Below are 26,385 nucleotides of genomic sequence, written 5' to 3'. Positions count from 1 at the left end.
TGAGAACCAAGTTCCTGGAGGTGCCCAGAGCTGGGCTGTGGTCGGCAGCACCATTGGCCTGGGGCTCCCTGCTGCAGAGCCTTGTGAGGGACAGCTCTCCTCTGATGGGCCAGCAAGAGCTCCGGACCCATGGCCCCCGGCTCTGCTCTGATTTGGGTCTGAAATCCGCGACCCATTTTTCTACCAGCAGCTTCCAACCCCAAACAAGGGGTGACCTCCCCAGTGTCCACTGTGCGGGGCGGGAACCTCTCAAGAGCAGGCGTCTCTCTGCGGGGAAAGGCCTCCCTCCATGGTGTATGTGTGGCTGGTCTGGGAGCCTCCGGATGTTCTCAGGGACACTTCTCCTTGGGGTCTGTGTCAGGGAGAAGAACTCACCCGTCCCCTGTGAAGCCCAAGGAAGATTTTGTGCGCTTCCCTGGGCTCTGAAGAAGAGGCCCTGCTGTGGTTGACAGGTGTCTGTGACATTGGGCCCACATGGGTCAGGAGAGGCCTGGGGACCAGGATTCCATGGTCTGTGTAATGATTTGGAGGTGAGGTGTCCCCAAAAGCTCACTGTGAGACAATGCAAGAAGGTGCAGAGGAGAACTGAGTGGGTTATGAGAGCCTGAACCCAATCAGTGAATCACTCACCTGAGGGGATTGATGAGTGTTAACTGACGGCAGGTGGGTGCGGCTGGAGGGGGGCGTTGGGGTGTGTATTTGTGTCTGGAGAGCGGCGTCTCCCTCTGCCTCCTGGTCATCGTGGGGCTGCTGCCCTCCACCACACTCTTCCCCATGACGTCCCCCTCACCTGCAGCCCAAGGTGGAGCCAGTGTCTACGGACTGAGCCTCTGAAACCGTGAGCCCCAAATAAATTCTCCTCCCATAAAAGTGTTCTAATCGGGTCTTTTAGTCACAGCAGGGAAGAGCTGAGGTAGCAGCCTGTCCTGGGTTGTTGGCCCCGGGATTCGGACACTGTCTTGGTGACCGGTTCTCGGTGCTGGCTGAGTCAAAGGACAGAAAGTACCAAGCAAGGACGTGGTCCTGAGGGGAATGCTGAGCAGCCCCTGGCGGGTGTAGGGGATGGCGGGACCAGGGGATGACCTCGGATCCAGGAAGTACAGCTAGCCTGAGGGGCCCTCCTGGGAGCACTGGGCGGAGAAGCTGGGCGCAGAGTGCCCGGGGCTGTGCCAGGTGACCTCAGCTTGTGGGAGGCAGGTTCTGGTAGCTTCAGGACACGGGTAGAGCTGGGCACAGGAGGCCAGGGAAGGATGACCCTCAGGAGGAGTCACCCGGGCAGGGAGCTGAGCGGGCTCGAAGCCGCCTAGGAGGAGCTCCCAACCATCTCAGGCGCGGCCGTCTGGCCGGTTCCCCCCCCTCCGTCCTCTCTCAGAGCCGCCCCCACGTCCCCCAGGCTGTGGCGGGGACAGGCCCTGCACACCCAGGCACAGGCCTGCCCAGCAGCCTTGAGCTACAGATGGCTCCTCTTCAGCACCTGCCTCCCGTCCTCGCCGACACCAGCCTCGGCTTCTTGCTGACCTGGCCTTTGGCTGCTGAAAGTGGGAAGAGGCCAGCGGTCAGTGCCCTGCCTGAGACCAGGCTCAGTGATGCCACTCAGTGAGGTGGCAGCACAGTGACCAAGGTGGTCTACACGGTGACACCCGTGGTGAAGTGGCAAGTGGAGCCCCAGGGTGCCCTTCCAGGTGGGAGACTGATCACCCAGGTGCCACAACAGGGACGCGCTGGTTCCCACGACCCTGGGGCTGCCAGCCGACAGCAGCTCACACAGGTGGCGGCCAGTGCTGGCCCTGGAGGAGGAGGGCTGGGTGCGTGGCTCTGGCTGGATGCCAACAGGGCCTGGAGGCAGTGTCCCCTCCTAGCCAGATGGGCCAACAGCGGCAGCCGCAGTGATGCCAGCTGCCACCGAGTGGCCCCGGCTCCTGCCCTCAATCACGCTCACACCCCTTGTTCTTGGGCCTCTGAGGGCCTTGGAGAAGGGGCGGCCTCCCACCCAGACACCAGGCACAGTGGGTGGCCAGGAAGCACAGTGGGTGGCGAGGGAGCACAGTGGGTGGCCAGGGAGCACAGTGGGTGGCGAGGCAGCGCAGAGGTGAGAGATGGGGACCTGCTGTACCTGAGGAGCCCTGAGGCGTGGTCCCCCGAGGCAGGGTCACCATCGCTGGGCAGTCCTGGGTCCCCTCTCTCTCGAGGCAGGGGCTTCTTCTTTTTGGTCCGTAGAGGCTTCTCTGCGGAAGAGAGAGGACCCTGGTCTGGGACTTCGGACAGCTCCTCCGGCCTTGGGCCAACCAGGCCTGACAGTTCTCAAGCACCCGGTGGCCAGGTGGGCCCTGCTGCGTCACTGCATTGTACCCACTCCACGGACGAGGAAACCGAGGCCCAGGAGCCACGTGCTTTCCCAGGCCAGCACAGCCGATAAGTGGCAGACCTGGGACCTGACCAGTCCTGCCAGGCCGTGTTCTACTGCACCCAGGGGCCTTCGGGACTTAGGGTGCCGAGATCAGCTGGCACGTCTATGTGCTTGCCTTCAGAGCGACCCTCCCACGACTAGGCTACCACCACCTGGGACGTCCCCGATTCCCTCACTGGCAGGGGAGGGGACACATCTTCCCACTTTACAGGTAGGAACAGAGTCGGAGACACAGCTGGAGGGCAGCAGACCCAGGGGCTGGGATGGCCCAATGCTGGAGAGCCGGGCCCCAGGTGCCCTGAGCCTGCCCCATTACAGACACGGACATGAAGCCCAGAGAGGCTGAGCCCGAGGCCCGAGGCCCCAGAGCTGGTCAGCGGTGGACGGGAGGTGGACATCGGTCTCAGTGCAGAGGCTCTGCCCCTGCGGCGGGGACGCCACGACTTACCTGGCAGCCCGCGCTTACTGGAGAGCGGTTTGTTCTCGGCCAGAGGCACGCGGGCCAAGGCTGCCAGCTCTGAGATGAAGGTCTGCTCCGCGTCCTGATGTGCAAGTGGGGGAGAGTCAGCGGCCCCTCCCCGAGCCCTTCCCCCAAAAGGGCCTGACGCTGTCCAGGAGGCTGGCGGACGCGTCCCCAGCAGGGACACTTCAGGACACTCTCCTGAAGTGCCCCGGAGAGGCCCAAGCAGGGCAGAATGCAGGGTGGGCATCCTCTCTGGCTCCGCTGTGGAGCCCGTTTACAGATGACACAGGGTGAGAGGTGGTGGCCTGCACGGAGGTGGTGGCAGCAGGACAGGACCTCGCAGTGTGGCCTGCCTCCAGAGTGAGCGCCTGGCGCCAGCGCCACACAGACCTGGGCACACCTGTCCTTGTCCCTCTAATCGCTGCCCAATGTGGGGAGATCTCTGGCAGGGCCCACACTGTCCGTGGCTTCCACTCAGGAACGCCAGGCATCTGCGGCAGCCATTGGCCACACTCGGGACGGAGCCTTCCCTGCCGTGACTCTCTGTGCTGGGTGAGTCCTGAGTGCTCCAGATGCACAGCAGGCTCGGTCGCCCCCCACGGCCAGCAGGACGGATGTCCATCCTACTCTGAGCAGTCGCCTGGTGGGGATCCGCACACACTGAAGCGCTGATTCTCGGCAGCCTGCCTGGAGTTGGCCCGAGGCCACAGGTGACCGTGCAGACAGCGAGGTGCAGAGGCGAAGGCTCTGGACCTGCCCCCCCCCACCCCCAGGCCCACACTGGCCCGGGATGACCTGGCCTCTGCCTTCCCCACCTCTGTTCCTCTTGAAGCCCTGCCTGCGGAGGCCGCTCCTAGACTCTCACCTGCAGCTGCGTCTCCAGCTGGGCCTCCAGTTGGTCCAGGACCCTGGCCTTCTGCCTCTGCGCCTCCAGGCGGAGCCGCTGGTGCTCCGTGAACTGGGCCAGGAGCCGCCTCTGCTGCGACAGCAGCCTGGTGGGGGATGAGAAGGTCAGCGCTGCCCTGGCCACAGTCACTCGGAGCCCCCACGTGAACCTTCCCAAAGGGCCCACCGTGCCGTGGGATTAGTGACCGCTGGGCCTGGGTACCCGAGAGGAGCATGGGCCCAGTGTCCAGCAGCCACACACTGGGGACACTGTCAAGGCCCCGAACACCAAGGAGTCGACAAGATTCCACAGGCACTTTTGTCTTGATCCTCGGGGTGGCTTGGGGACATCAGCAGGACAGAGGAAAAGCCAGGAGAGGCTGGGAGGCTGGGAGGCGGGGCTTGCCTGTGGACCCACAGCTGCCACGGGGCTGGGCAGGGAGTGGCCTCTTCTCCTGAGCAAACCATCTTACTTAGGGAGGAACATTCTCCCCAAAGGCCCAGGGTCCCGGCTGCATCCTGATTTTAAAGCTCAGAACGGCCCTGGCCCCTCCCTGTGAAACAGGAGGCTTTTTCCTCCGGAAGAAGATAAATCCAGAACAAGGCAGCCCCTTTACCCCGAGAGGCAGGGGGACAGCTGGGGCAGAGACTCCCTCTGATCCTGAGTGCCATCTCCCTCTGGGGCGCAGACTCCTGCCTCCCCTCGGCCCACAGGATCACTCAGACCCCTGGCTCCACTACCCCCCTGCCCCCTTCATCTCCCAGGCTGGATTTTCGGAAAGGGCTGAGTTTCTGCAACTGAAGGCAGATGCCACCTGCAGCATTGGCAGGCAGCTGCCCACATGGGGGCCCCCAAGGCACACGGTGCCACCTGGCTTCATGTCTTGTCTGCTGTAAGTCCACCCCGTCTGTCCACTGCCCTGCCAGCCCCAGTCCTTCTGTGCCACGCCATCTGTCCCATCCACCTCCTGTGGCCCCTCCCTGTTCTCCTGCCTGCCGGGAGGCACTGGGTTGGGATACGGGGAGATGGGAGACTGGCCGTCCCCCTAGCTCTGCCTAGGGTGGGGAGGGCGGGAGGGGAAGGCAGGAGCCCCTGACAAGGAGGCAGGCCCTCCCCACCCTGCAGAGGCTGCGCCAGGCGCTCACCCCAACACACCAGGCCTGACTTTCCTCTTCCCTACACCAGGTGAGGCTGGGCCAGGGCCCCCCATTAGATCACCTGGGTCAAAGTGGAGTCCTTGGGCCACAGCCATCCGAGTCCCTGGGCGTGTCTGTGAGCATGTGTGAACAATTTAGATGCCCGGGCTCCCCTCCAGCTCCCTGAGTCCCAGGTGCAGCAGGTTTAGTGGGAAAGCCCCCTGATGCTCCTGTGCCCAAGTCCAGGAACTGCTGAGCACGGTGTGGAGAGTCAGGGCAAGCCCAGACCTTGCAATGCCATAGCAGGGACTTTGCTGACCAAGGCTAATGACCAGTTGGAGAATTCACAGTGGGGGTGTCAGGCTCAGCTTGATCCAGGTGCTGCAGTGCTCGTCATCTACACGGGCTGCCGACGTGCCGCTGGCCTGGACTGTGCTGTGTGACGGGCTCCCTGGGCTCGACTGCATGGCTGTTGTCTTTCTGCCACCTTTGGTGGCAGGACAAGGCAAGGGATCCTCCCCTGTGGTCCAGCCCTGCCCCCCGGCACCCCCACTGCTTGATCGCTGATTCTTTACTCCCCCCCCAGGCTCAGAGCTCCTGGACAGATGGCAGGAGCTGTCCTGTACCCACCTAGTGGCCAAGCAAACAGCGGGCACTTACAGGCCTGCACTGCTGCTGCCTCCACCCCACAGCCCACAGGAGGCTGCTGATGCCACGTAGTTCCCCAAGGCCCAGGGACCCTATGCCAAGCGCCTGCCTGTGGCCCAGGGCTCTCTCTGGCTGCAGCGCTGTGTGGGGCCTACCCGGGGCAGTGGACGGGCAGGTGAGTCAGCCCTCCAGGCCGGACCCTCAGCCCTGGGGAAGGGACAAAGACCCTTGCCCTGTGGCCTCCCTGGAAAGCACTGTCTGCGCAGCTCTCTGCAGCTCCAACTGTGCTGGGCCACGCGACGTCCCCAGAGCTGGCCACATCCCAGGCCGTGTCCCTAAACACGCTCAGATCCCGGAGCCCTTGCAGATGGCAAGGGAGAGCCGCAGGTGTGACCAGGGCCACAGGCTGCAAGGTCCCGGCATGAGCCTGGGTGACCGGGTGGGTCCTGTCCACAGCGGCTGAGCCCCTGAGGGCAGAGAAACCTCTCCCAGGTGGGAAGAAGGCGCAGGGCCTGCAGGCGTGACCCCAGGTGCTGTCACTGCGGCTGGTTGCCGGCCCCGGGGCCCAGAGCAAGGACCAGAGAGAGGCCCTGGCGGGGTGAGGGTGGCCCACGTGACAGCAGGCCAGCAAATGGGACCTCGGTTCCACAGCAACCCTGTCAAGCTCAGAAGTGAACCCACCAGGCCTCCAGGGAGAGCCCCGCGGGCTGACGCCCTGCCTCCCCTCGCGAGACCCAGAGAAGCAGAGAACTGGCCTCCTGAGCCACAGACCGTGGGAGGACACGCAGTGGCCTCTGCCGGTGAGTCTGTGGCCACGGTAACGGCCACCGTCACGGGACACACCTGTCTCTGCCTCCCTTCTGGCTCCCTGGGTCCCTCTAGGTGGACACCCACTCCCACCTCGAGGTCTGCTCCTGAGGGAGCCAAGAGCATGAGCAGGAGTCAAGGAGCCCCGTTAGGGCTGCAGGTGCCACCTGAAGCTGGACACAGGGTGGCCGCCACACCCTGACTCACCCTCCCTTGTGCTGGGCGCTAGTGTGGGTGCCTCTGGGAACAGGGTGTGGGCAGAGGCTCAGGGGCTTCCACACTGGGTGTGGGGGGCAGAGGACATCCCGGCGTGGGGGACCCACTGCCCACCGTGAGCCTCACCTCTGGTGGACAGCCTGGGAGGCTCCCTGAGTGCCACCTGCCATCTGGTCCTCCGGCCCGGGGTCCCCGAGTTCTTGCTTCCTCCGCAGCTTGGAGCTGTCCATTCTGTGGCCTGGACCATGGGAGACACGAGGCGGGTCACATCACAGGGAGAGCACAGGCTCTGCAGGCTGGGCTGGCCGCGCCTGAGGCCGAGCAGGACACACCTGCACCCACAGTGCGCCACTCGCCCCAGCGCTGGGACAGGCAGGCGTGTGCGAGGACCCTGGGGACAGCACAGGGAGGGGAACAGGCAGGTGGACGCACCCAGCAGGGAGCCGGGGTGCTGGGCAGGCCTGAGGCTCCCCCAGGAGCTGGAGCAGCGCCCTTCCCCCAGCCCTTTCCTGTTTGCAAATTCAGATGCTCAGAAAACGCAGGTTAAGATAGAAACTTCAGGTGGAGTGCGAGGTGCCCTGGGTCCCTGGGAAGCCCAGTGCACACCCGTCCCCAGCAGGGTTATTCCAGCGCCCCACCCCAGCAGGGGCAGGTTTGCACTTCGAGCCATGGGCACCTGCTTCAAGGCCCTGCTGGCCAAGTCGCCCAATGCCCAGCAGTAGTTCTGGGGGGACATGGGTGCTTTGCCTCCCGGTCCCCCTCCAGGCCGTGGGAGCACAGAGAGGCTGACCTGGGATGAGCTTGGGCCACCCTCTGTGGCTCCCATGAAGGGTGGGCTGGATGGGGAGGGGTTTCCAGGGTCTCCAGTGCTCACTGTGTGAGGGTCGGGGGTCGGGGAAGGGCAGAAGAGCTCAGAGGTGCCTGGGGCGAACCCAGCCCCCTCCCACAGAGTGGGAGCCGAGGCCAGGGAGGGAGGGGCCGTGCCCCCATTCTGCGGTGGCTCATGGGCACGTCTGTCTCCTGCTAAAGGAACCCAGCTGTCTCTGGAGAGCCATGACGGGGAATCTGGAGCCTCTGCCCGTCTCTGGGTGTGGGCTAGGTTCCCCTGAGTCCCCAGGACGGGGCAGCCGAGAGCAGCTCCCAAAGGCAGAGTGTCCGAGACCTAGGAGCACCGCCCTGTCCTGAGCTCCGGCAGGAGGGAGGGTGTGAGGATGGCCCTTGAGAAGCTGGCTCTGCATGTCATTATCTGTTGTCACTGCAATGGGGACACTGTCTGCTCCATCACCTGGTGGCCTTTTATGAGGGGGGTCTCAGGGTCTCAGGAACGTCACAGTGGCTGCTGGCCTCTCCTCACCCCTGGGCATGGCAGTGCCTTTGAGTGGCTCCATCTCTGGCCACCAAGAACCCAGAGACAGAATCATTCACCTCCAAGGAGGCCCCCCCAGCCCGTCCAGACGATGACCTTGCCCTGTCACCTCGGGGTCCTGCCCGCCGCCGACTCTCTGCTTTACAAACCTTATTGTACGGCATGTATGTTTCTTTACGTTGCCTTAAAAAAGCATTTTGGGTATAAGAAGAGGGGTGAATAAATACATAAAGACACTTCAAAATTAACCCCCCAACTTGGAACGCGCGTCCCCCCACGTGGGCCACCTTGGTCCCGGGGCCAGGCTGCGCACCCTGCAAGGTCTTCAGGAGCTGTAGCTTCCTCTCTTCCTGGTCCTGCATCACCCTCCCGACTTGCTGGTAATAGGCCTGCACCAGGGGGCCGACGCCAGCGCGGGTGGCGTAGACGCTCTCCACTACTGTCTCCACCAGCGTCCCCTGTGGGCAGGAGAGAAGGACAGAGCGGTACGGAAGTCACAGGTGCAGCCGCCGTGCCCAGTGGGGGCCCGGCCTCTCCGCCTGGCTGACATCTCACTTCCAACCTGGAGTGGCTGGGAGCAGGCGGAGAGCGCATGGTTGGTCAATAATCTTACTGTCCCAGGTCAGGATGGCCTAATACGGGCGCGATGGCCTCGTTCTGGTCCTAAGATGCAAAGTCAGGCAGAGTCTGCTGGGGGCCTTGCCTCTCTCAACAGGCAGAGTCCTGATGGGGAGACTTTGCCACCTCCCTCCTCCTGTCTGGAATGCAGACCTGGAGCAGCAACAGTCATGTGGGACGCTAATGAGGATGACGATGACAGTGACAACAACGGCCAGAAGCATGGGTTGGAAAGAGCCCAGACCTGGTTCCCAGGTCCCAGCACAGACACTGCTGGCTGGAAGCGCTCCCTCCACATTTCTTATCATGCGGTGCTGCCGTCTGGCTGTGGTCTGTCCCCAAGGCCCGTGGTCTGTCCCCAAGGCCCATGGTCTGTCAGTGTGGTCCCAGAGTGGCAACACTGAGCTGTGGAACCGCAGGAGGGAAGGCCAAGGGGTCCTTGGTCACTGGGGACCTGTCCTTGCAAGGGACTGGGGAGGCCGTGTGGGAGCCTGAGCTAGTCCTCCCAGAGGGTCAGCACTCACGGAGCAAGCCCAGCTCCTTCCCCTGGCTTCCTCTTTCGGGTTCCTCCCCCACAATGCACTGCCACCACGGCCACCCACCATGAGATCACACAGCCAGGGTGTGGCGTGGCCAGAGCCTGAGCCAGGATGCCAGCGCCCCAGACTGTGAGCTTGGCCCAGCCCTGTGTTTATAGAATGAGCCCCGGGTATGTGCTGTGTGATGCCGAGGGACGAATGTACCTGGGTGTGTGACTTCTGCCCACCTGAGCCACTGCAGGGCACCTGTCATTCGCAGCTATGACACTTCTGAGTGACACCCTCAGGCCAAAGTAGAGAGGAAGGGACGTGCTGAGCCCTGCCCAGGAGTGTGCTGGTCGTGCACTGACCAAGTCACCGTCCTTTTCTTCCTCAGATAACGGGCAGCAGGCAGGAGTTAGCCTCAAGCGTCCACATCCACAGACATGTATGGGCAGGGCCGGGCTTCGGCCAAGAAACGACGCCCACTTAGCACTGAGCGGTCTGCTCAGGCTGCGCTCTGCGCTCCCCCCCAGCACCGTCTGTGAAAGGCGCCTGACCTTGCAGGTGCGGAACCCGGGCTGTGGGGAGCAGGGCTGAGTGGGCCTCCCCGTCCTGCCACCTGCCACTGCCCCGCAGGCTTCCACATCCACATCGGGGCCCAGCAGGACCTGTGGCTGACAGCTGGTGGCCTTCTCTGGATTCTGGGAGGCAGGAAGTCCCCCACCGTCTCTGCTTGGGTCAACCACCCACCTGCCTTCCTGCCACATGGCCCGTCCACCCAGAGAGCCAGCCAACCTCCTCTAGAAACCCAGCACCACGCCATCCTCTGGACACCAGGACCAAATGCGCCTGCTGATCACCCCGCCCTCGTTCACATAGCAGCACTCACTAGGTAGGGCAGGAGGATTTTAGGGAATGGGAGTGACCTTCCCAGTGTCACCTGCCGGGCCCTGCCCCAGTCTCTGAAGGACCAGGACGTGGGGCCAACCTCAGGCGTGGATTAGCAGGGCAACTCATTTGCCCAAGTGGCAGGATTCTCAGAGAGGAGCTGAGGTGCCGCCATGTCCCACCACAAGCCCCACAGCTCAAAGGTCTGCAAACCCACCTCAGCCTTGGGAGTCTCGGCTCTGGCCTCCACCCGGTCACCCTCTACCGGGGAGGACTCATGAGCCTCAGCTTTACCATCTGTGCAATGGGAGGGAGAATGACCCTACTGTGCAAGGGTTGTGGGAGACCTGGCCAGGAAGGGCAGGCGGAGCACTGGAGAAGGTGCTGGGCGGATGGGCTCCTGACTCAGGTCTCCACCGCTGGCTTCCCATTACTGTCAGCAGAGGAGGAACCACCATCAAGTCAGTGACCTCAGTGGCACTGCTCGGAAGGACAGCACGGGGCTGGTGGCAGGAGAAACCTGCCATCGGTGTGATAGAGCCTCACCTCCCTTGGAGGGAGGGCAACCCACCTACAAATGTGGAACCAAGGCTGGGCGGCTGCAAGCTCTGCAGGGTCCCTGCAGGACACAGTGAGGACCAGCCCAGGTGTCCGGCCCTTCCACCCAGTTCCTCCTGCCCCTGGCACCTACCTTGAAGTCATCCCTGTCATTGGCCCGGCTCTTGGTGGCCGCATTCCGTGCGTGCCCCAGCAGTGCCTGCCCGATGGCTCGCTCCAAGTGCTGCTGCAGGAGCTGCCCGGCTTCCTGGGCCTCGGCCAGCAGCTGCTGCTGGAGCTGCAGCCGCGTCTGCTGCGCCTCCTCCTCCAGCCGGCCGGCCTCCTCCAGGACACGCATCTCCTGCAACGAGGCCCAGCTGCTGCCCTGCGCTGCAAAGCTGCAGCCGCTGGGAAACTCTGCCTCAGTGGCTCGAAACTTGGCTGCTCCTGGGGCTCAGGAGCCACGGGCGTGAGAGCTGGACAAGCGGCTGGGTTTAAACCCGGCTCTGCTGCCTGCCCGTTCTCTTCCCTTTGATCTGTGGAAACCTCCATGACATTTCAAAGCCCCCCTCCCACACCCTTGACTGGACGTTCCCCCTCGGACTTGGCTTAGGTCTCCTGGTGCAATCCTCACCGGGCATGGTGCCACAGAGCACCAACAGGAGGGTGCTGTCATGGGCTCAACTGTGTCCTCCCCAAGTCGACATGTTCAAGTTCTAGCCTCAGGGCCCTGGGATTTGACAGATTTGGAGACAGGATTTTTAAGGAGACAGAAAGGGGACATTAGGGTGGCCCTAATCCTCATGTGGGGAGGAGGTCGGGACCCAGACATGCATGGAGGGACGGCCATGTGACAATGGAGGGCAGCAGCCCCAGGAGGAGCTGGCCCTGCCACTCCAGGACCCCCAGACTCCAGCTCAGCCGTGTGGGCCGTGGCTGTGACCTCGTTACGATGCCCCAGCAGGTTCACACAGCACCCCTAATGACAGGGGCGGCAGGATCGAGGTTGGTGGACATGGCTGGCCTGCGACCGGGTACTTCCTGCGTGCTCAGGGGGACCCTGGGCTCACCAAGGCCTGGAGTAGCTGCCACTGATGCTCGTCCCGACAGTGGGAGGAGCCCTGCTCCAGCGCCTGCTGCTCACGCAGCTCCTGCAGGAGGCTCTTCTTCCCAGACAGCCTCATCTGGGCCAGCGTGGCGACGGCGCTGCCGCGGAGGGCCAGCCTCCGGAGGGCAGAGCCCAGGAGCAGCTCGTGCCCCTGCAGGATGCCCCGCGTGGACCTGTGGGGAGAGCAGCGGGGGCCGGGGTTGACGCACAAGAAGCCCCCAGGTACCACTTGGCACCCGCCAAGTGGGAGTGGGTGGAAGCACCCCCCCACTGAAGCCGTGAGCCGTGCCTGAGTTCACACCCCAGTGGCTCAAGAGGAAAGAAACCTGGGTCAACCAAAGAGGCCCGACATTTGGTTTTATAATGTATGGTGTTGGAAGAGGCTGAAGAGCTGGAGAGAGCTTCAGCAGTCAGCATGGCAGAGGGAGGCCTGGCAATCACCAGGGCCATCAGCCAGGGCCGGGGGCTCATCCTAGAAAGGACACGGCCCTCACAAAGACCTAGCACTGAATCAGCTAAACTCCCCAGTGGGTGGAGCTCATCCACCACTATCTGAAATTCCTGCTGGAAGAAAGATAAATCCTCTCTGGAAGACGGCATTATTCAGAGTCTTATGTTCCCTCTACAATTGGTGATGAATAGCATCCAGCAGTCAATGAAAATCACCCGACATGCAAAGAGACAGAAATTAACCAAAAATAAAAGGAATGAAATGGGAACTGGAGAAATAACCACAAGATATCAGGTTTTGGAATAATCAGGCAAGCAAGACAATAATCATGATTCATATGGCCAAGAAATGGATAAGATGAAGAATCTCAGCAGATCATCAGAAAGTACGTAGAGAAACAGAGACATTCTAAACTCACAGCACAACAGCTGACCTTCAGAGCTCCACAGGCCTCAGAGCAGAGAAGACCCAGCCAAAGAGGAAGTGACCTGGAGACAGCTCAGGAGAAAGCACCCGCTGAGGCCGTGCCACAGGTGAGGGAGGAGCACTGAGTGGTGTGGAGGGGTGACTGAGTGGAGGGAGCGGGAGCCCTGGAGGAGCGCAGGCAGAGGATGGCAGGGGGGCCACAAAAGCTGATGGGTGAGCCCTGGGAAGAGCTGATCCAGTGGCAAATCGCGGCATCCAGAGCGCCACGGAGCTCCTACACACATATTGAAAAATAACCAAAGTAAGACTGTATGTATGCTATGATCTGAGTGTTGGAACTGGGTCCCACTGTGCTGGCCTGAGGAGGGGGGCCCTGGGTTCCACCCCATGGCTGGGTTAGTGCCCTCATGAAAACAGAATCAGAGCTCGCCCCACTCATGCCCTCCCCTCTGCCATGGGAGACACAGAGAGGCGCCATCTTGGAAGCTGAGAGCAGCCCTCGCCAGGCACGGAAGCTGCAGGTGCTTGTCTTGAACTTTCAGGCTCCAGAATCAGGAGAAATCAATCTCTACTGTTTATAAACTACCCAGTCTCAGACACGTCACAACAGTAGTGCACAAGGACTGACAGTGTGCCCACGGAAAGTATCCCTTACAGGTGAAGGTGAGTCATTTTTAGAAAAAACCTTAGAGAATTTTTTATGAGTTGATCTGAACTCAAAGGAGCCTTCAGGCAAAAATGATCCCAGAGGGAAACTTAACGGCAAGAGGAAAGACTCAAGAGCCACAGGAAGGGCGATTGTGTGAATAACTCTAAACGACAGAGCCATGCCCTGTGGGACCGGGAATGCAGAGAGCTAAAACACACAGGCAGCAGAGTGACCTTCGGAGAGGACTAGCGGGTTGTGCATGAGCACTGCTCAAGAAGGGGTAATGGCTGACTGTACCGCAGATCCTGACGGGTCAAGGATGCCATCTGAAATCTCCGAATCACCAAAAGCACAGAGGAGCGAGACACAAGGAGCTGCACTCTGCTCACCTGCCCCTCCCTGGCTCGGAGCCTCTGGGTTACCAGGCCTCAGCCCTGCCCCTGTGTCTTGGTCTAACACAGACAGGGTGCCTGGGAAAGGCCGGGCTACTAGGAAAACATATCAGCCATTTTCATCAGAAGAAATAAGAAAACATTTTTCAGCAAATTGGAGAAATCATATTGCACTAATAGAGCAAAAATGTAAAAAGTGGATATAAAAATTGATCAGTTGTAATTTGTTGTAAATGGCCATGAGAGGTCTCTTTGGGGAGATGGAAATCTTCATTCGAATTGTGGTGATGGATGTGGAGAGATTTACTAAAACATCTTTGATTTGAACTCTTAAAGTAACATGTGTAAATCCCATCCCATAAAAGCTGTTGAGAAGAATTCCTACAAAACATGACCCTGAGAAGTAGGGTCCTTGGCCCCATTTTGTGCGGAGGAGACCCAGGACAAGGACTGAGAGCCACCATCATCCACATTCAAAGAAGGCGAGATGAGGACCCCTAGAGGGTAGAGCCGCGGACACCCAGCCCTGATCCCAGGACCGCCCGACTCACTCTTCAGTGAGGCCGCCCAGCCTGCTCAGGACGCCCTGCAAGGTGCGCTGGCGGTTGTCCCTCAGCTGGTCCTGCAGCACCGTGGACAGCGCACACTCCTCCATCCACACCTGTGCCGGGGAACAGAATGTGGGCGCTGGTTACTGGGCGGGTGCCCAGCAGCTACCTGAGCTGTGGGGTTGAGTCTGTATCTTGCTCTAAAACCCCTTTCTCCCAGATTCTGTTAAAACCTCCACGCTGCTCCTCCCTGGCCATCTCACATCTCCAGGAGAAACGTGCACCTCTGGCAAGACTAGAGAACCTGAGGACTCAGCCAGCCAGATGAGTCCGTCACCTCTCCCCTCTCCGCAGCTTTGCAGAAGCTCTCTGCCCAGCAGCCTGGAGGGGCTCCCACTGCGCTCCACAAAACACAGGGGGCTGAAGCGCCTGTGCCCACCCCAGTTCCCGGCTGTGTGATTCCTAACACAGCCGATCTCACCAAATGACATGGCGTCACCCAGAATGGGCTGTTCAGATCAGTCTTTTGAGTCCTTTTTTGAGGAGTTACAATAATCTAAGGGCAAACAGAACATTCTAGAAAATTCTTCCCCATCTTGATTCTTTAAAAGGTGAGTTGACATCATCTCTAGAGCATACAGGGGTCTCTGCTGTCTTTTTGAGTCTGCAGATAAGGCCAGCAGCAGGACTCGAGGGCCACAAGGCCGGGCTGGCAGGGTAGACGGAGCCTGCAGGGTCACACCAGCCTCCTGGCATCACCACACGTAGGCTGCCCGTGCCTCCGTTCAGAGCAGCACTGCCCTAGGGGCTGCAGTACCCACCCCGGACATTGCTACCAGGCTGTGCCGTGGCTTTGCTCTTTTGGCTCCAAACTTTCACATGTTACAGGCGACAGGAAAGGGGCTGTAAAATAGTTAGGCCTCATTGTGAGAAAGACCTGGGGAGCACAGAGCCAGTGAGGCACGGAGGAGCCTGGGCAGGGAGCAGGTGGGGTCAGAGGGCACCAGGTCTGACAGGTCAGGTCCTGTAGGACATGACGAGGCCGCTGGCCACTGGGGGTTTTGAGCAGAGATGTGACTTTCTGTCTTTTGTCATCTATAGTGCTGAGGGTTGTAAGGTGCCCAACTATTTTAGGTATCACTAAGACACAAAAGTCATTGCCAGTTAAATTAAAATGTACTTCAACTTCAGGGATGTTAAAGTGTGAGATAATAAACATGCCTCCTAAAGATGCGTGGCTGTAGTGTGTTTTGAAAGTTCCACTCTGGCTGGGCGTTGAGACTTCAGGGAGGGCAGGCCAGCTGCTGCAGTGAGCTAGACAAGAGGCGTGTGGCTGTGACCACCGTGCTGGGACAGAGATGACAGGAAGTGCCCACTTTCTGGGTGAGGCTGGAGGTAGGGCCAGTGGGGTGTTCTGTCCACAGGACGAAGGGTGTGAGAGAAAGAGGAGCAATGTTTTTGCCCAGTTAAGGGGAGAGTATGATGGGCAGGTTGGCAGGAAGGGCAGAGGTTCTGTTTGGGCTGCACTAGCTTACATGCCTACTGACCACCCGAATGAGACCTCACGGTCAGAGCTGAGTTCAAGACAGGTTCCAAACTGCAGTAAAAATGTGGGAGTAATTAGTCCTCAATCCAACAACTCCTAAGGCTCTGAGTCCTGCCAAGAACCCCAGAGGTGAGTTTGGATAAGAGTCTTTTCCAGTCCAGCCTTCAGAGCAGACCCCAACCCCAACACTGCCTTGGTTGCAGCCTCGAGAGAGACCCTGGAGAGAGGATCCATCCAAGCTGGGCCTGGATGCCTGAGCCACAGACACTCTGTGATAAATGAGGCTGCTTTAGGCTGACAGGTGAGTGAGCCACAATTCTAACTGGAGAGTTTTATGTCAGGCACAAAATGCCACACCTGCCACACACCCCTTGTTAAAAACACAGATTTCCATGCAGTGGTGTATTAGTCTCCTGTGGCTGCTATAACAAATGACCACAAACGTAGTGGCTCAAAACAACACACATTTATTATCTCATACTTTTGGATATCTGTCTGAGGTGAATTACTATTGTATGTCTCGCCTTTCCCAGCCCCTGGAGGGCACCTGCTGTTCTTGGCTTGGAGCCCCTTCCTCCATCATGGCATCCAATGATGGCTGCCGGTGTCTTTCTCACACCACCTTGCTCGGACACCTGCTCCCTCTTCCATTGCAAGGACCCCTGTGATTACACTGGCCCTGGCCAGCTAAGCAGGGGACTCTCCCCATCTCAAGGCCCCTGACATAATCACATCTGCAAAGTCCTTTTAGCCTTGAACCTGACATTGGTTTTAGGGAGCAGGGTGTGGACCCCTGGGTGGCCATTGTGCTGGAGAAGCCCAGAACCTGTGTGCCCGAGTGGATCAGGCTCTGACAACACCATGTGCTACCCACTCCAACTGTGCATTCCACAGATTCCACAATTCACCAACTTCCATAAGGCACAGGTCATGGGGCCACCGTGGTGTGTGGGACAGAGTATGATGCGGAAGAGGCCCTCGTGGTCTGGGTGTGCTTATTTTCCACACACAGTTCTGTTGGGGCTCCTCAAGACGAATCCTCATCTGAGCAACAGAGAGTTCGTGTCTCACTCGTTTTCATCAACAAGGAAACATGACAGGTGGAGAGCACTTGGGTCTCTAAAGGCCTTGTGGTAATTTACGGCAATTAAGCGATCAATCAGTGAATTAGTTAGGACATCCACACCTTGAGCCAGCTGGCTTAGGTTACACTTTAATCAGCTGTCGAAGGCATTAGCTCTTCCTCTTGCTTCTCAAATGCAAAACTCCTCTTGTGAAACTTCCCCACAAGCCCAGGGAGAATCACTGTCATACGTCACCAATAAATTCGTAAAAGACAAAAAGAGCCAGTCGCAAGCTGGTACTTAAATAATGTGACCAGAGAGTGGTGGCCGAATCGTGGGCATTTTGTGGGAAATGAAATTCAGGATTCTTTCCATGCCCACATCATCAGGTGACCACAGGGACGCTGTGCAAGACTCTTCACATGACTATCTCATGGCAACCTGCTGGGTGTTTTGGTCCCTAGTTGTCACACAAGCTGGGGTTCTGAGACATTCTGTAAGCCCTGCAATAGCAGAGTTGGGAGGTCAGCTAACTGGCCGTCTCCAGCCTGGTGTCCGTTCTGTCTCACACCCTGGGCATGCGCTGCAGGTCAGGGGCCTTTCTGTAAAGCCCTGGTGGTCTCCAGGCCTTCTCAACTGTGGAGAGTGCCAGGGGGACACTGACTCACCTGCCAGCTCTCCAGGCTTCCCCACTCACCAGACTGGAAACACAAAGGTCTGGGTTTGGTGAATTGGATGACTTGGCTTCATTTAGATCCCGGGCAGGACACAGACAGGGTCAGGGTGACCATAGCTGCAGTGCTGTTGCTGGAGATGGACACAGTCCTTCCAGAGCACCCGCTACATCCGGGCCACGGGGCCTTGAATCAGAGCGTGCAAACAAACCAGGGGAGGGGTCCTTGGAGGACTCCCAAGTGCAGGAGAGGGGCAGGTGCCTGGCGCAGGGCAACACGGCCACCAGCTGGCAGGGCCGAGGTGAATCAGAGGGTCCACCAACCCAGACAGCAGGAAACGCGCCCCGTGCTGCCCCGCGGCTGCCGGAGGCCATGTCCGCCCAGCTCTCGTGTTTCCCGTGCACTTTCCCAGCTCTCCAGAGAGCCCCGGCCACAGGCATCCCTTCTTGTGGCCTTTTGCACCCAACTGAAAACCCAGCGAAACAAGCACCCGGGGCGGGTGGTCCAGGGCAGGGCCCCTGCTCACTCCTGAGGGCCCCAGCTGACTGCTCTAGTCAGGGCAAGGGGTGTCCATGTCCTAGGCAGGAAGAACGCGAACACCAGCAACCTGGCTTTGGCATTAGGGACAACCTGGCTTTGGCATTAGGGACAAGAAGCTCTTCGTGGTGCCACACCTGGTCAGGGCTGTCACTTGGCCACTGCCGACTGCAGGAGTCCCGAGATAGCAAGCACCTGAGCCGTTCAGCCCCCAGGCTGCAGGAAGCAAGGGAGAAAGAAACGCCAGTGGCTGGGGACAGCCAGGTCAGGGGTTCCTTCTTTCATTTAACAGTCTTTAATGTTTTAAAAATAAAAATGTCCACTGTGAGTTTCACATGGCTGCTGTGGCTCACCGCCTCTGTGGCTTAGAGCCGTAGAAACTGCTGTGGCAGGTGCTCCGAGGTCAGAGTCATCACATGGGTCTTCACGTGCTGAAATCGAGGTGCCGCACGGCCAGTTTGGGCAGGAACTTCCTGAGGTGGGGGACCCGTCCTCTGCCGTTTCCAGCTTCTAGACAAGCTGCCAGTGTCCCCAGGCTCACGCTGTGCCACTCGGAGCTCGGCTCACACCTTCCTGTTTCCTCCTCTGGTCCTCACGCTCTGCTCCCTCTCAGGAGGGCCCCAGGGTGACCTTGGTCCAGCTGGACAATCCAGGATGATGTCCTTGTCTCAAGATCATTAATCACAACCACAAAGTCCCTTTGGCCATGTGAGGTCACACAGGTCCACGGTTTGGCACTGGGATGTGGACATCTTGAGGGCCACGGTGCTGTCTGGCACATGCCTGATGCGCTGCCCTCCCACCACCTGAACGCCCGCCTTTCTTCCTGAAGCCTCAGGATTGACCCCTGTCTCCCGACCCTGCCTAGAGGAGCTGGCTCTGGCTCTCACACTGCCCCTGGGTGGGTGTGGCCAAAGGCTAGCGAGGGTCTTTGCGGACAGCCTGAGGACGTGCTGGGGATGCCCACACCCAGCCCACCATCCCTCCTGGCTCAAAACTACCCCCGATCCCACACCAGGGTGCCCACCTGCTGGTCTCGCTCCAGGAGTTCCTGCAGAAGTCCCCACTGCCGCCTCCGGAAGCGATCAGACCTGCCCAGCCGCCGTGCTGCATCCTCCTGGACCTCCTGCCGCAGGGCCTCACACTCCGCCCTGGGGAGGCCACGGGCGCCCAGCGTCTGCAGGAACAGGGCGTCCACACAGCCCTGGAAAGTGCCCATGGTGCTGCAGTACAGCTCCTGAAGAGAGAACCACACCAGGGCGGGGTCACGTCCTGCCCTGCCCTGCCCGAGACGGGAAGACTCCAATCGCTTGTGCGCGATGTGCACACAAACACACACGAACACACGCATGCACTCTCACACAGGCATGCACGTAGGTCTCCATGTGCACTAGTGCGCACACACACGTGAACACACCAACGCACGTACACACACAGGCACAAGCCCAGTCTTCCCGCCCTCTGCCCACCCCCACAAGCCTCAGCCTGCCTCCTGACCCCCAGAGCCCTTGGTCTCTGCACCTCCTCTACCCACCACCAGGGGCCTCCCAAGTCCCCTCCTAGATTCACAGGCCTGTCCCTCCCCCTTCCTCTTCCCCTCCCCCTCCAGGCACAGGAGGTCAGAACCTCAGATCTTCATGAGCCTCCAGGCTCAATTAACTTGAAAGACCCTTGTTCCCTCACAGGGAAATTACCCAGCGGGGCTTCCAGGCAGTTCTGAATCCAGCCCCAGGGGTCCTCTGCTGCCTGGTCCTACCTCCCTGACCCCAGTCGCTTTCTAAAAATGCATTCCTTTAAGTTATGAAAAATCCTCACACTGCAGATAATAGTATGTTTAGCACCTGTGAATCCACACTCTGAATTTTTTTTTAACACATTTAAGACACCAAACCACTCAGGTTCTGCTGGAAGGCACTAGGTCCCCCAACAACACCTTTCCTCACCCTCCAGGCACAAAGATGGCCACTTCCACAATGTTGGCCTCTCCCTCTCCACTTCCATATCGTATCATACCACATGGGTGTGATGCTCATCAACACGTGTGCTGCGTGTCAGCTCACACATAAGGGGCCTCTCACTGCCTGCTTTGCTATGCACGCCCTTCACCTCGCCTGCAGGCACCGTACACCTGGGCAGGCCCCTCATCCTGCAGCTTCCCTGCACACAGTCCTCTCTCTACAGAGCCTTCCCTGGGCCGCGGAGACCAACATGGGCGTTTCTGACCCTGGGCTCCCACAGCTTTCTGATTACCAGCATCTGAACCACCATCTCACTACCACCCTCCCTGGACCACAGCTCCTGGTCAGCAGAGGCTGGTCCTCCTCAGGTCTGCAGCTGCGTCTCACATCCTCCCCAACCCAGCAGCTGGCTGCAGTCCCCAAATGCTTCCTGCACCAACAGGACTCATGTCCACTTCCTTCCCTATCCAGGAATCCCTCATCTGTTCCCAAGCTCATTTCCAAGTTCCCTTCACTGGCAAGACCCCTGGCCACAGGTTGGACAGGGTGCAAGTGGTTGAGCTACACACCTCACTCGTGGTGAACCCCGGGCAGAGGGCACCCCGGGCTGACCCTGACCACAGCCTGGACTCCCGAGCGCAGGCAAGCTCCCTGGTAGACATCACCTGGCACATGCTGTCACAGCTCACTGCTGGGAATGAGGTCCATGCCATGGGACTCCACAGGGAGTGGACTCAGAAGCTCATACCAGAGTCCCCCTGGACTTCACCGACACACCTTTCCCTTTTGCTGGTTTTGCTTTGAATCCTCTCACTGCTAACAAATCTCAGCCATGGGTGCACCACGCACTGAGCTGTGTGAGCTGTCCTGGGGAATCACCCACCTGGTGGTCTTAGGCACTTCCCTTTGCTGCCACCCTCCAGCACTTAACACCCCTCCTAGCCCCTGGTTGATCATCCTTCTCATGGACTAGACCTTCTGAAGTACCACACTCCCTCTTTATCTAAGTTTTTCTTTCCACAGTCTCAATTATCTGTGGTCAACCATGGGTCAAAAATATCAAATGGAAAATTCCAGAGGTGAACAATGTGTAGTTTTTAAATTACACTTTGGTCTGAGTATTATAATGAAATATCATGCTGTCCAACTCCATTCTGCCTGGGATGCAAATCATGTCTTTGTCCAGTGTATCCATGCTGTATATGCTACCCACCCACCGGTCAGTCAGTCCATCAGTGTCTTTCTTATCAAATGCACTGTTGCAGAATCACAGTGCTTGTGTTCAGGTAGTCTTTATGTAGTATTTAGCACTATGTCACAATGCCTGTGTCACTCAGCTCCTCAAATAGACACTATGCCATCTCACATCATTGTGAGGAGAAGGATGATGATGGTGCCATAAGAGAGTACAATCATAAAACTTTTATTCCTGTATGTTTTTATAATTGTACTTTTTTGTTAGTTATTGTTGTTAATCTCTTACTGTGCCTAAATTATAAATCAAGTTTTATCAGAGGTGTGTATGAATAGAAGAAAACATAGTATATATAGGATTCTTCATCATCTGAGGTTTGGGCATCCCCGGGGGTTCTTGAAATGTAGCCTTGAAGATGAGCGGGGACCATTGTGCAAAGTTTTCTCTTGCTACCTCTTCATGTGCAGGTCTAGCAGAGAGACTGGCAAATTGCTGGTGATAATTATAGTCATCAGTATTGATGAATTTTTACCACTGCCAAAGAATGTCGTCAACCCTGTTCATCTAGAATCTCACTCAATCCTTATGCCAGTCCAATGCAGGGGCTCTGTTATAGTTCCACCATTTCACAGATGGGGAAGCAGAGGCATAGAATGGACAGTCTGCAGATGGTGGGCCCTGGCCACTGGACTCTGGAACTCACACTCCTAGCTAATATGCTACATGGATAACTGTTTCTCCCCGGGGCCTGCCCAGCAGAGCTGGCTGAGCTGCCCGGCAGGCCTTCGGACAGCCTGAGCTGCAGGGGAAAGAGGCTGGAGCGGTGGCCCATCGTGTGGACCTGGCCCTTCACGCTTAGGCTTGGGACCTGGAGAAATGGCACTGGAGAGACCAGGGTGACGTGGAAGGAAACCAGTCCACATGGACCTCCCCAGGCCGCAACCTGCATCTGGTCATTCGGCTGCCCAGCTCAGCAGTTTGGACCTGGGATGCCCCCAAAGAGCCAGGTGTTAAAGGTGGGTCCTCGGCTTGGTGCTCTTGGAAGGCAGCGGGATCTTTAAGATGTGGGCCTCAGGGCATGTGTTAAGTCACTGGAGAGTCCCCGTGAAGGGGACTGTGGGACACTGGTCTCCCCGCTTCCTTGCTTCCCAACTCCCCGTGAGGTGCTGCTTCTTCAAAGGCCAAGAGCAATGGGGCCCACTGACCACAGACAAGACCCCTGGACTGGGAGCCAAGACACACGTCTCCTTTTTAAAAGCTGTTTGTTTTCAGGTGTTTGTTACAAAAATGAAAACCTGACTGGCCCGTCCAGGACATTTCAAGCCTTGATTTCGAATGAAGGTGACACTGGGTCATTAGAAGCCCGACCATATGGCAGAAGCCAGAGAAACTCCCCTTTGGAGAAAGAGAACATCATTGTATACTGGCACATTCTACAAGTAAATGTGCAAACCTGGAATATCTCCACAAAATACCCAGAAGACCAGACAACAGGAGGAGGCAGGACGCTCTAACCGTAAAGCCACACAGTAGACATGCAGAGCAAGCCCACAGGTACTGCAAAGTATCAATTCAAGACCCAGACTTCAAGTACCAACGCGTCCTATACTCATTGTGCTAAAGTCTGCTTTTGAACCTTTAAGGAAAGACCCAGAAATTATAAAAAGTAATAGTGTTAAGTTAAAAAAGAGCCAACTAGAAACCCTAGAATTGAAAAACACTGTCCAGTGTTAAGAACTCAACATATGGGTTTAATTGTAGTTTAGATGTAGCTGAAGAGAGAATTATGCACTGGGAGAAAAAAACTACCCAAAACAAAGCAGGGAGATCCTAAAGGATGGAAAAAATGGTGTAGATGGTGGTACAGAAGGAACAAGAACGTCTAAATGTTTAATGGAGTCCCAAAGAGAAGGGAGAGTTGGAACAGTTAAATTCACCAGAGAAAATGAAGAAGTTCTAAATTCACAGGCAGTCGCCATTACCGGCATCAATCCAATGTGCCACATTAACAGGGCGGAGGAAAAGACACAGATGCTGACCAGCTCCTGAGTCCTGCCTTTCCCCCCTGTGCCACCCCCTGGGGTACTCACTCCGGCCCTCGCACAGCTTTCCCATAGCTCTGGCAGCCCCTCAGGCAGGGCTCCATCAGTGAGCAGATGGCAGGGCTGGACCAGCACCCAGCAGGGATGTGACCTCCTGTCACCCTGAGCCTGCCTGGGTCCCTGCCCAAGGATGTGCGGCTCTTGCCCAAACAAAACCTGAGGTTTCTCTGCCGTAGCTGAGGCCACCCACCTGGCAGAGGGCAGCCATGGCCTCTGTGGTTCTGAGCTCCTCTTCCTCCTCCAGGTCACTTCGCATCAGCCTCTGCCGCTCCAGGACCTCGTGAAAGGCCTGTGATTAAAACAGGAACTGGGTCTGGTGGAAAATGCAGCCCTAATTTCTTCTAGAAAAACTCTCAACTTATCCTGGTGGCTCAGATGGGAGGGATGTTCACCTCGATTTGTGCACAGGGAATCTGAGGCCCAGAACTGTCACGCAGCTTCTGTGGCTTACAAACTGTGGCTGAGGCCGGGACCAGCACATCTGACTTCCAGGGAACCACAGAGTTGGCTTTCGCTACTCCCCAAGTGCAGAGGCCCACTGGTCACCCCTGTCACTCTTTGTCCTGGCCTCCTGCCCCCAGCCATCTTTCTCTGACTCATGCTGCTAGGGACCACCCCAGGGATCCCAGCAGGGGGTGATACTGACTGTGAGCGGTCAGTGTGGTCAGCTACCAGGCAGGACTGCTTGGGGAAATGGGGCAGGCCAGCAGGGCCTCAGAGGCCTCTGATGTGACAGAGGCTCTGGTAGGGCAAGGACAGAGGGTGGGCCCCTCTTGGGATGGCCCTGGGAGGGGACACTGCAGTGGGGGCCTCTGCTCTCTGGGGCGTCCCCTCCTGAGGCCTCTCACTGAGGTGCTGCTGGCCCCCAGTGACTTCTGTGCCTGGGTTCTGGGCTGAGGCTGGACCAGACACTGTCCCGCCAGCCCCTGAGCAGATCTGAGCCAAGCTGAGCCAGTGCTACTGTGGGGCAGAGGCACCCGGAGACGGCCGGGCCAGGGCTGCCCCTCACCTGCCTCAGCCCTAACAACACTGTGACACGAGGCCAGGGGCGGGTAGGCAGGTGTCCAAGCTCCCTGCTACCTGGCAGCAGAGTCAGCACCCACACCTGGGGAGGCTGACCCAGCACCCACACCTTGTCCCTGGGCCAGTCCTGGGTGAGGGCCGGACACACACATGGGCACAGGCTTGTCCCCTCTGAACCGTACAACACTCCACTGGTGCCACCACACAGGGCCACCACCCCAGGAGCCTTGAGATGTACCCACAGCCGCGCTTCCTGCAGATTCCCCCTCCCTGTCCTTGGCAGCCAGCGAGGAGCCTGTGATTCCCGTGGCTAGCTGACAGGGGAGCAGGCAGGGCACAGGGTCCAGGCTATGGCCACTCAGCTGACAAACAGGAGGCAGTCGACACCACGCCTCATGAGTCCTGGGCCTCCCACGCCCCGAGGAAGAACGGAGCCCGCACCTGGCTCACCCCCCACACCCGAGGGCCAGGTGGGGACAGGGCAGGTCACCTTGAGAAACTCCTCGGGATCCGAGTTCAGGTGGGAGTTGGCCAGGAAGCCCCTCCGTTCCTCTTCCTGGGCCAGCATGAGCGTTGCTGTCCCCTCTGCCTGGCGAGCCAGGGACGCCTTGACCAGGTCTTTGCCTCTCTGGACAAACTCTGGAATTGAAATGAGCCACAGGACAGGAAGTGACTCTCTAGCCAGGACTTGGAGTGGGCCGCTCTGCCAAGGGGGCAAGGAAGCTGGGGCTGCTGGCAGAGATGGTCCCCAGGTGTCTGCAGGGTCAGACTTGGGTTTCTTCTAATGGGTCCTACTACTGTGTTACCTCAAGGACAGCCTGGATGCCTTCTAAGCTTGACCCCTGCCCTGCCCACCCCCAGGGCAGCCCTGGGGCAGGTGCGGGTGTGGGGACATGCAGCTCAGCACACCAGCCCCCTCTCCACGCTGGCCTCCCCCCACCCCTGTGCTGGCGAGCCAGGCCTGCAGGGTGGTGGTCTCAGCAGACGCATAGCTGGCTTCTGGGCACTTCAACATCCATTTCTGGTCGAGGCCCTCCCCTCTCCTTTGCCTCCTGAATTAGATGGGGAAGGTGACCCTGACCTCAGGAGGAGCCTTGTTAACTGCTCTCCAGAGAGGGAAGCCAAGCCCCGGGCGGGACGGGAAGGCAGCCTGCGCTTGGTATGACGGGCCACATGGCCACAGCTCTACGTCAGTGTCACCCTGGCCCCCGGGGCCTGGCTACCCTCTCACCCCTGCTGAAGCTCTCTGCCTCCTCCCAGAAGGCCTTGTGTTGCTGGGTCAGCAGCTCCTCCTTCTGCCGCCCGGACAGCTTGCCCTGGACACGCAGCAGCTCCAGGCCGCGGGAGATGGCGGCCAGTCGGCACTTGGTCTCCTCCTGGATCTGCATCCTCAGGAACTCGATCACTTTTGCCATGTGCGCCCGCCCCATGGCTCTCTCCAGGGCGTCCTGCGGGGGAATCCCATGCAACAGCCAAGGCCTCAGTGCTCCGCCATGAGTCTCTGTCCAGCTTTGGAGGAGGCTAGGGCTCCAATCCTACCACCAGAGCACCGGCCTTGAACTCTCTCGGAGCCTCCTGTGCCCGATGCCCAGGTAGGGGTGGAAACGCCTCTGCAGGGGGCACGGAGGCACCCACGGGTGACTGTGCACTTAGCACCTGGCGAGCGCTCTCTAGAGGGCTGCCCTCGTGGGCAGGAGACCAACATACACACACAGGGGAGGAAAACCCATGTTCCTTATGGTCACCCTGCCCCCAGTGCACGTGGCCCCATAGCCTCCACAGCCCTGGGGGGAAAAACAAAAAACAAAACAAGAATCCAAGCTACAGACATCTTGGTTTTGGAGCCTCGAAACTGAGTCCTGGGGTTTCGGGGATTCTAAATGGCAAGGCTAGCTTTAAGAGTGGCCCCGCTCCCTGAGTTCACGGCAGGCTCCCGCCTGGCCTCCCACAGTATCCATTAGCAGGACCGGACTCCTGAAGAGGACGGTGGGAAAGGCTGACTAGAGGTGAACGTGGGTCCTGAGGTCTCCGAAAACAGAGCTGGTCAGGTGCAGGGGCACAGAACACACGGGGGACCACGACACCACTCAGCCCAGATCTGCATTTCCCTCCCTCCTGCCCACTGTCCCACCCAGCTCAGGCTGGGACACCACTGGCCTGGCACTGCAGGCCACTTCTGGTCTCCTCTCCCCATCTCCCACCTCTGCCTCTGCTCTGCC

At 58.8% G+C, this 26,385-nt stretch overlaps 1 protein-coding gene across 6 annotated transcripts in view; it reads right to left on the bottom strand.

The window, feature by feature from the left end:
* Positions 1–871: 871 nt before the first annotated feature.
* The window catches only part of Evc (EvC ciliary complex subunit 1), a 52,840-nt gene continuing 27,326 nt past the window's right edge, over positions 872–26,385 (bottom strand). For 4 of the 6 annotated variants that reach the window (XM_046423540.1, XM_046423536.2, XM_046423541.2 and 1 more), the window contains 13 exons: positions 25,398–25,614; positions 24,657–24,805; positions 23,334–23,432; positions 18,916–19,125; positions 14,071–14,180; positions 11,564–11,774; positions 10,648–10,854; positions 8,217–8,387; positions 6,690–6,801; positions 3,736–3,862; positions 2,856–2,949; positions 2,114–2,225; positions 872–1,532 (listed from right to left, as the gene is read on the bottom strand). In XM_046423540.1, the coding sequence (XP_046279496.1) occupies positions 1,468–1,532; positions 2,114–2,225; positions 2,856–2,949; positions 3,736–3,862; positions 6,690–6,801; positions 8,217–8,387; positions 10,648–10,854; positions 11,564–11,774; positions 14,071–14,180; positions 18,916–19,125; positions 23,334–23,432; positions 24,657–24,805; positions 25,398–25,614 (1,884 nt within the window). In that variant the 3' untranslated portion in view covers positions 872–1,467. The remainder of the gene's footprint in view (positions 1,533–2,113; positions 2,226–2,855; positions 2,950–3,735; positions 3,863–6,689; positions 6,802–8,216; positions 8,388–10,647; positions 10,855–11,563; positions 11,775–14,070; positions 14,181–18,915; positions 19,126–23,333; positions 23,433–24,656; positions 24,806–25,397; positions 25,615–26,385) is intronic. The other 2 variants (XM_046423537.1, XM_046423539.2) reach the window with 1 other exon arrangement.

This window comes from Marmota monax, unplaced genomic scaffold (genome assembly GCF_021218885.2).
Source record: "Marmota monax isolate L192 unplaced genomic scaffold, Marmota_monax_Labrador192_F-V1.1 WCK01_AAM20220418_F8-fsc00009, whole genome shotgun sequence".
Lineage (NCBI taxonomy): Eukaryota > Metazoa > Chordata > Mammalia > Rodentia > Sciuridae > Marmota > Marmota monax.
The sequence above is the reverse complement of the archived record's forward strand: the minus strand, read 5'-3'. Positions and strand labels throughout refer to the sequence as shown.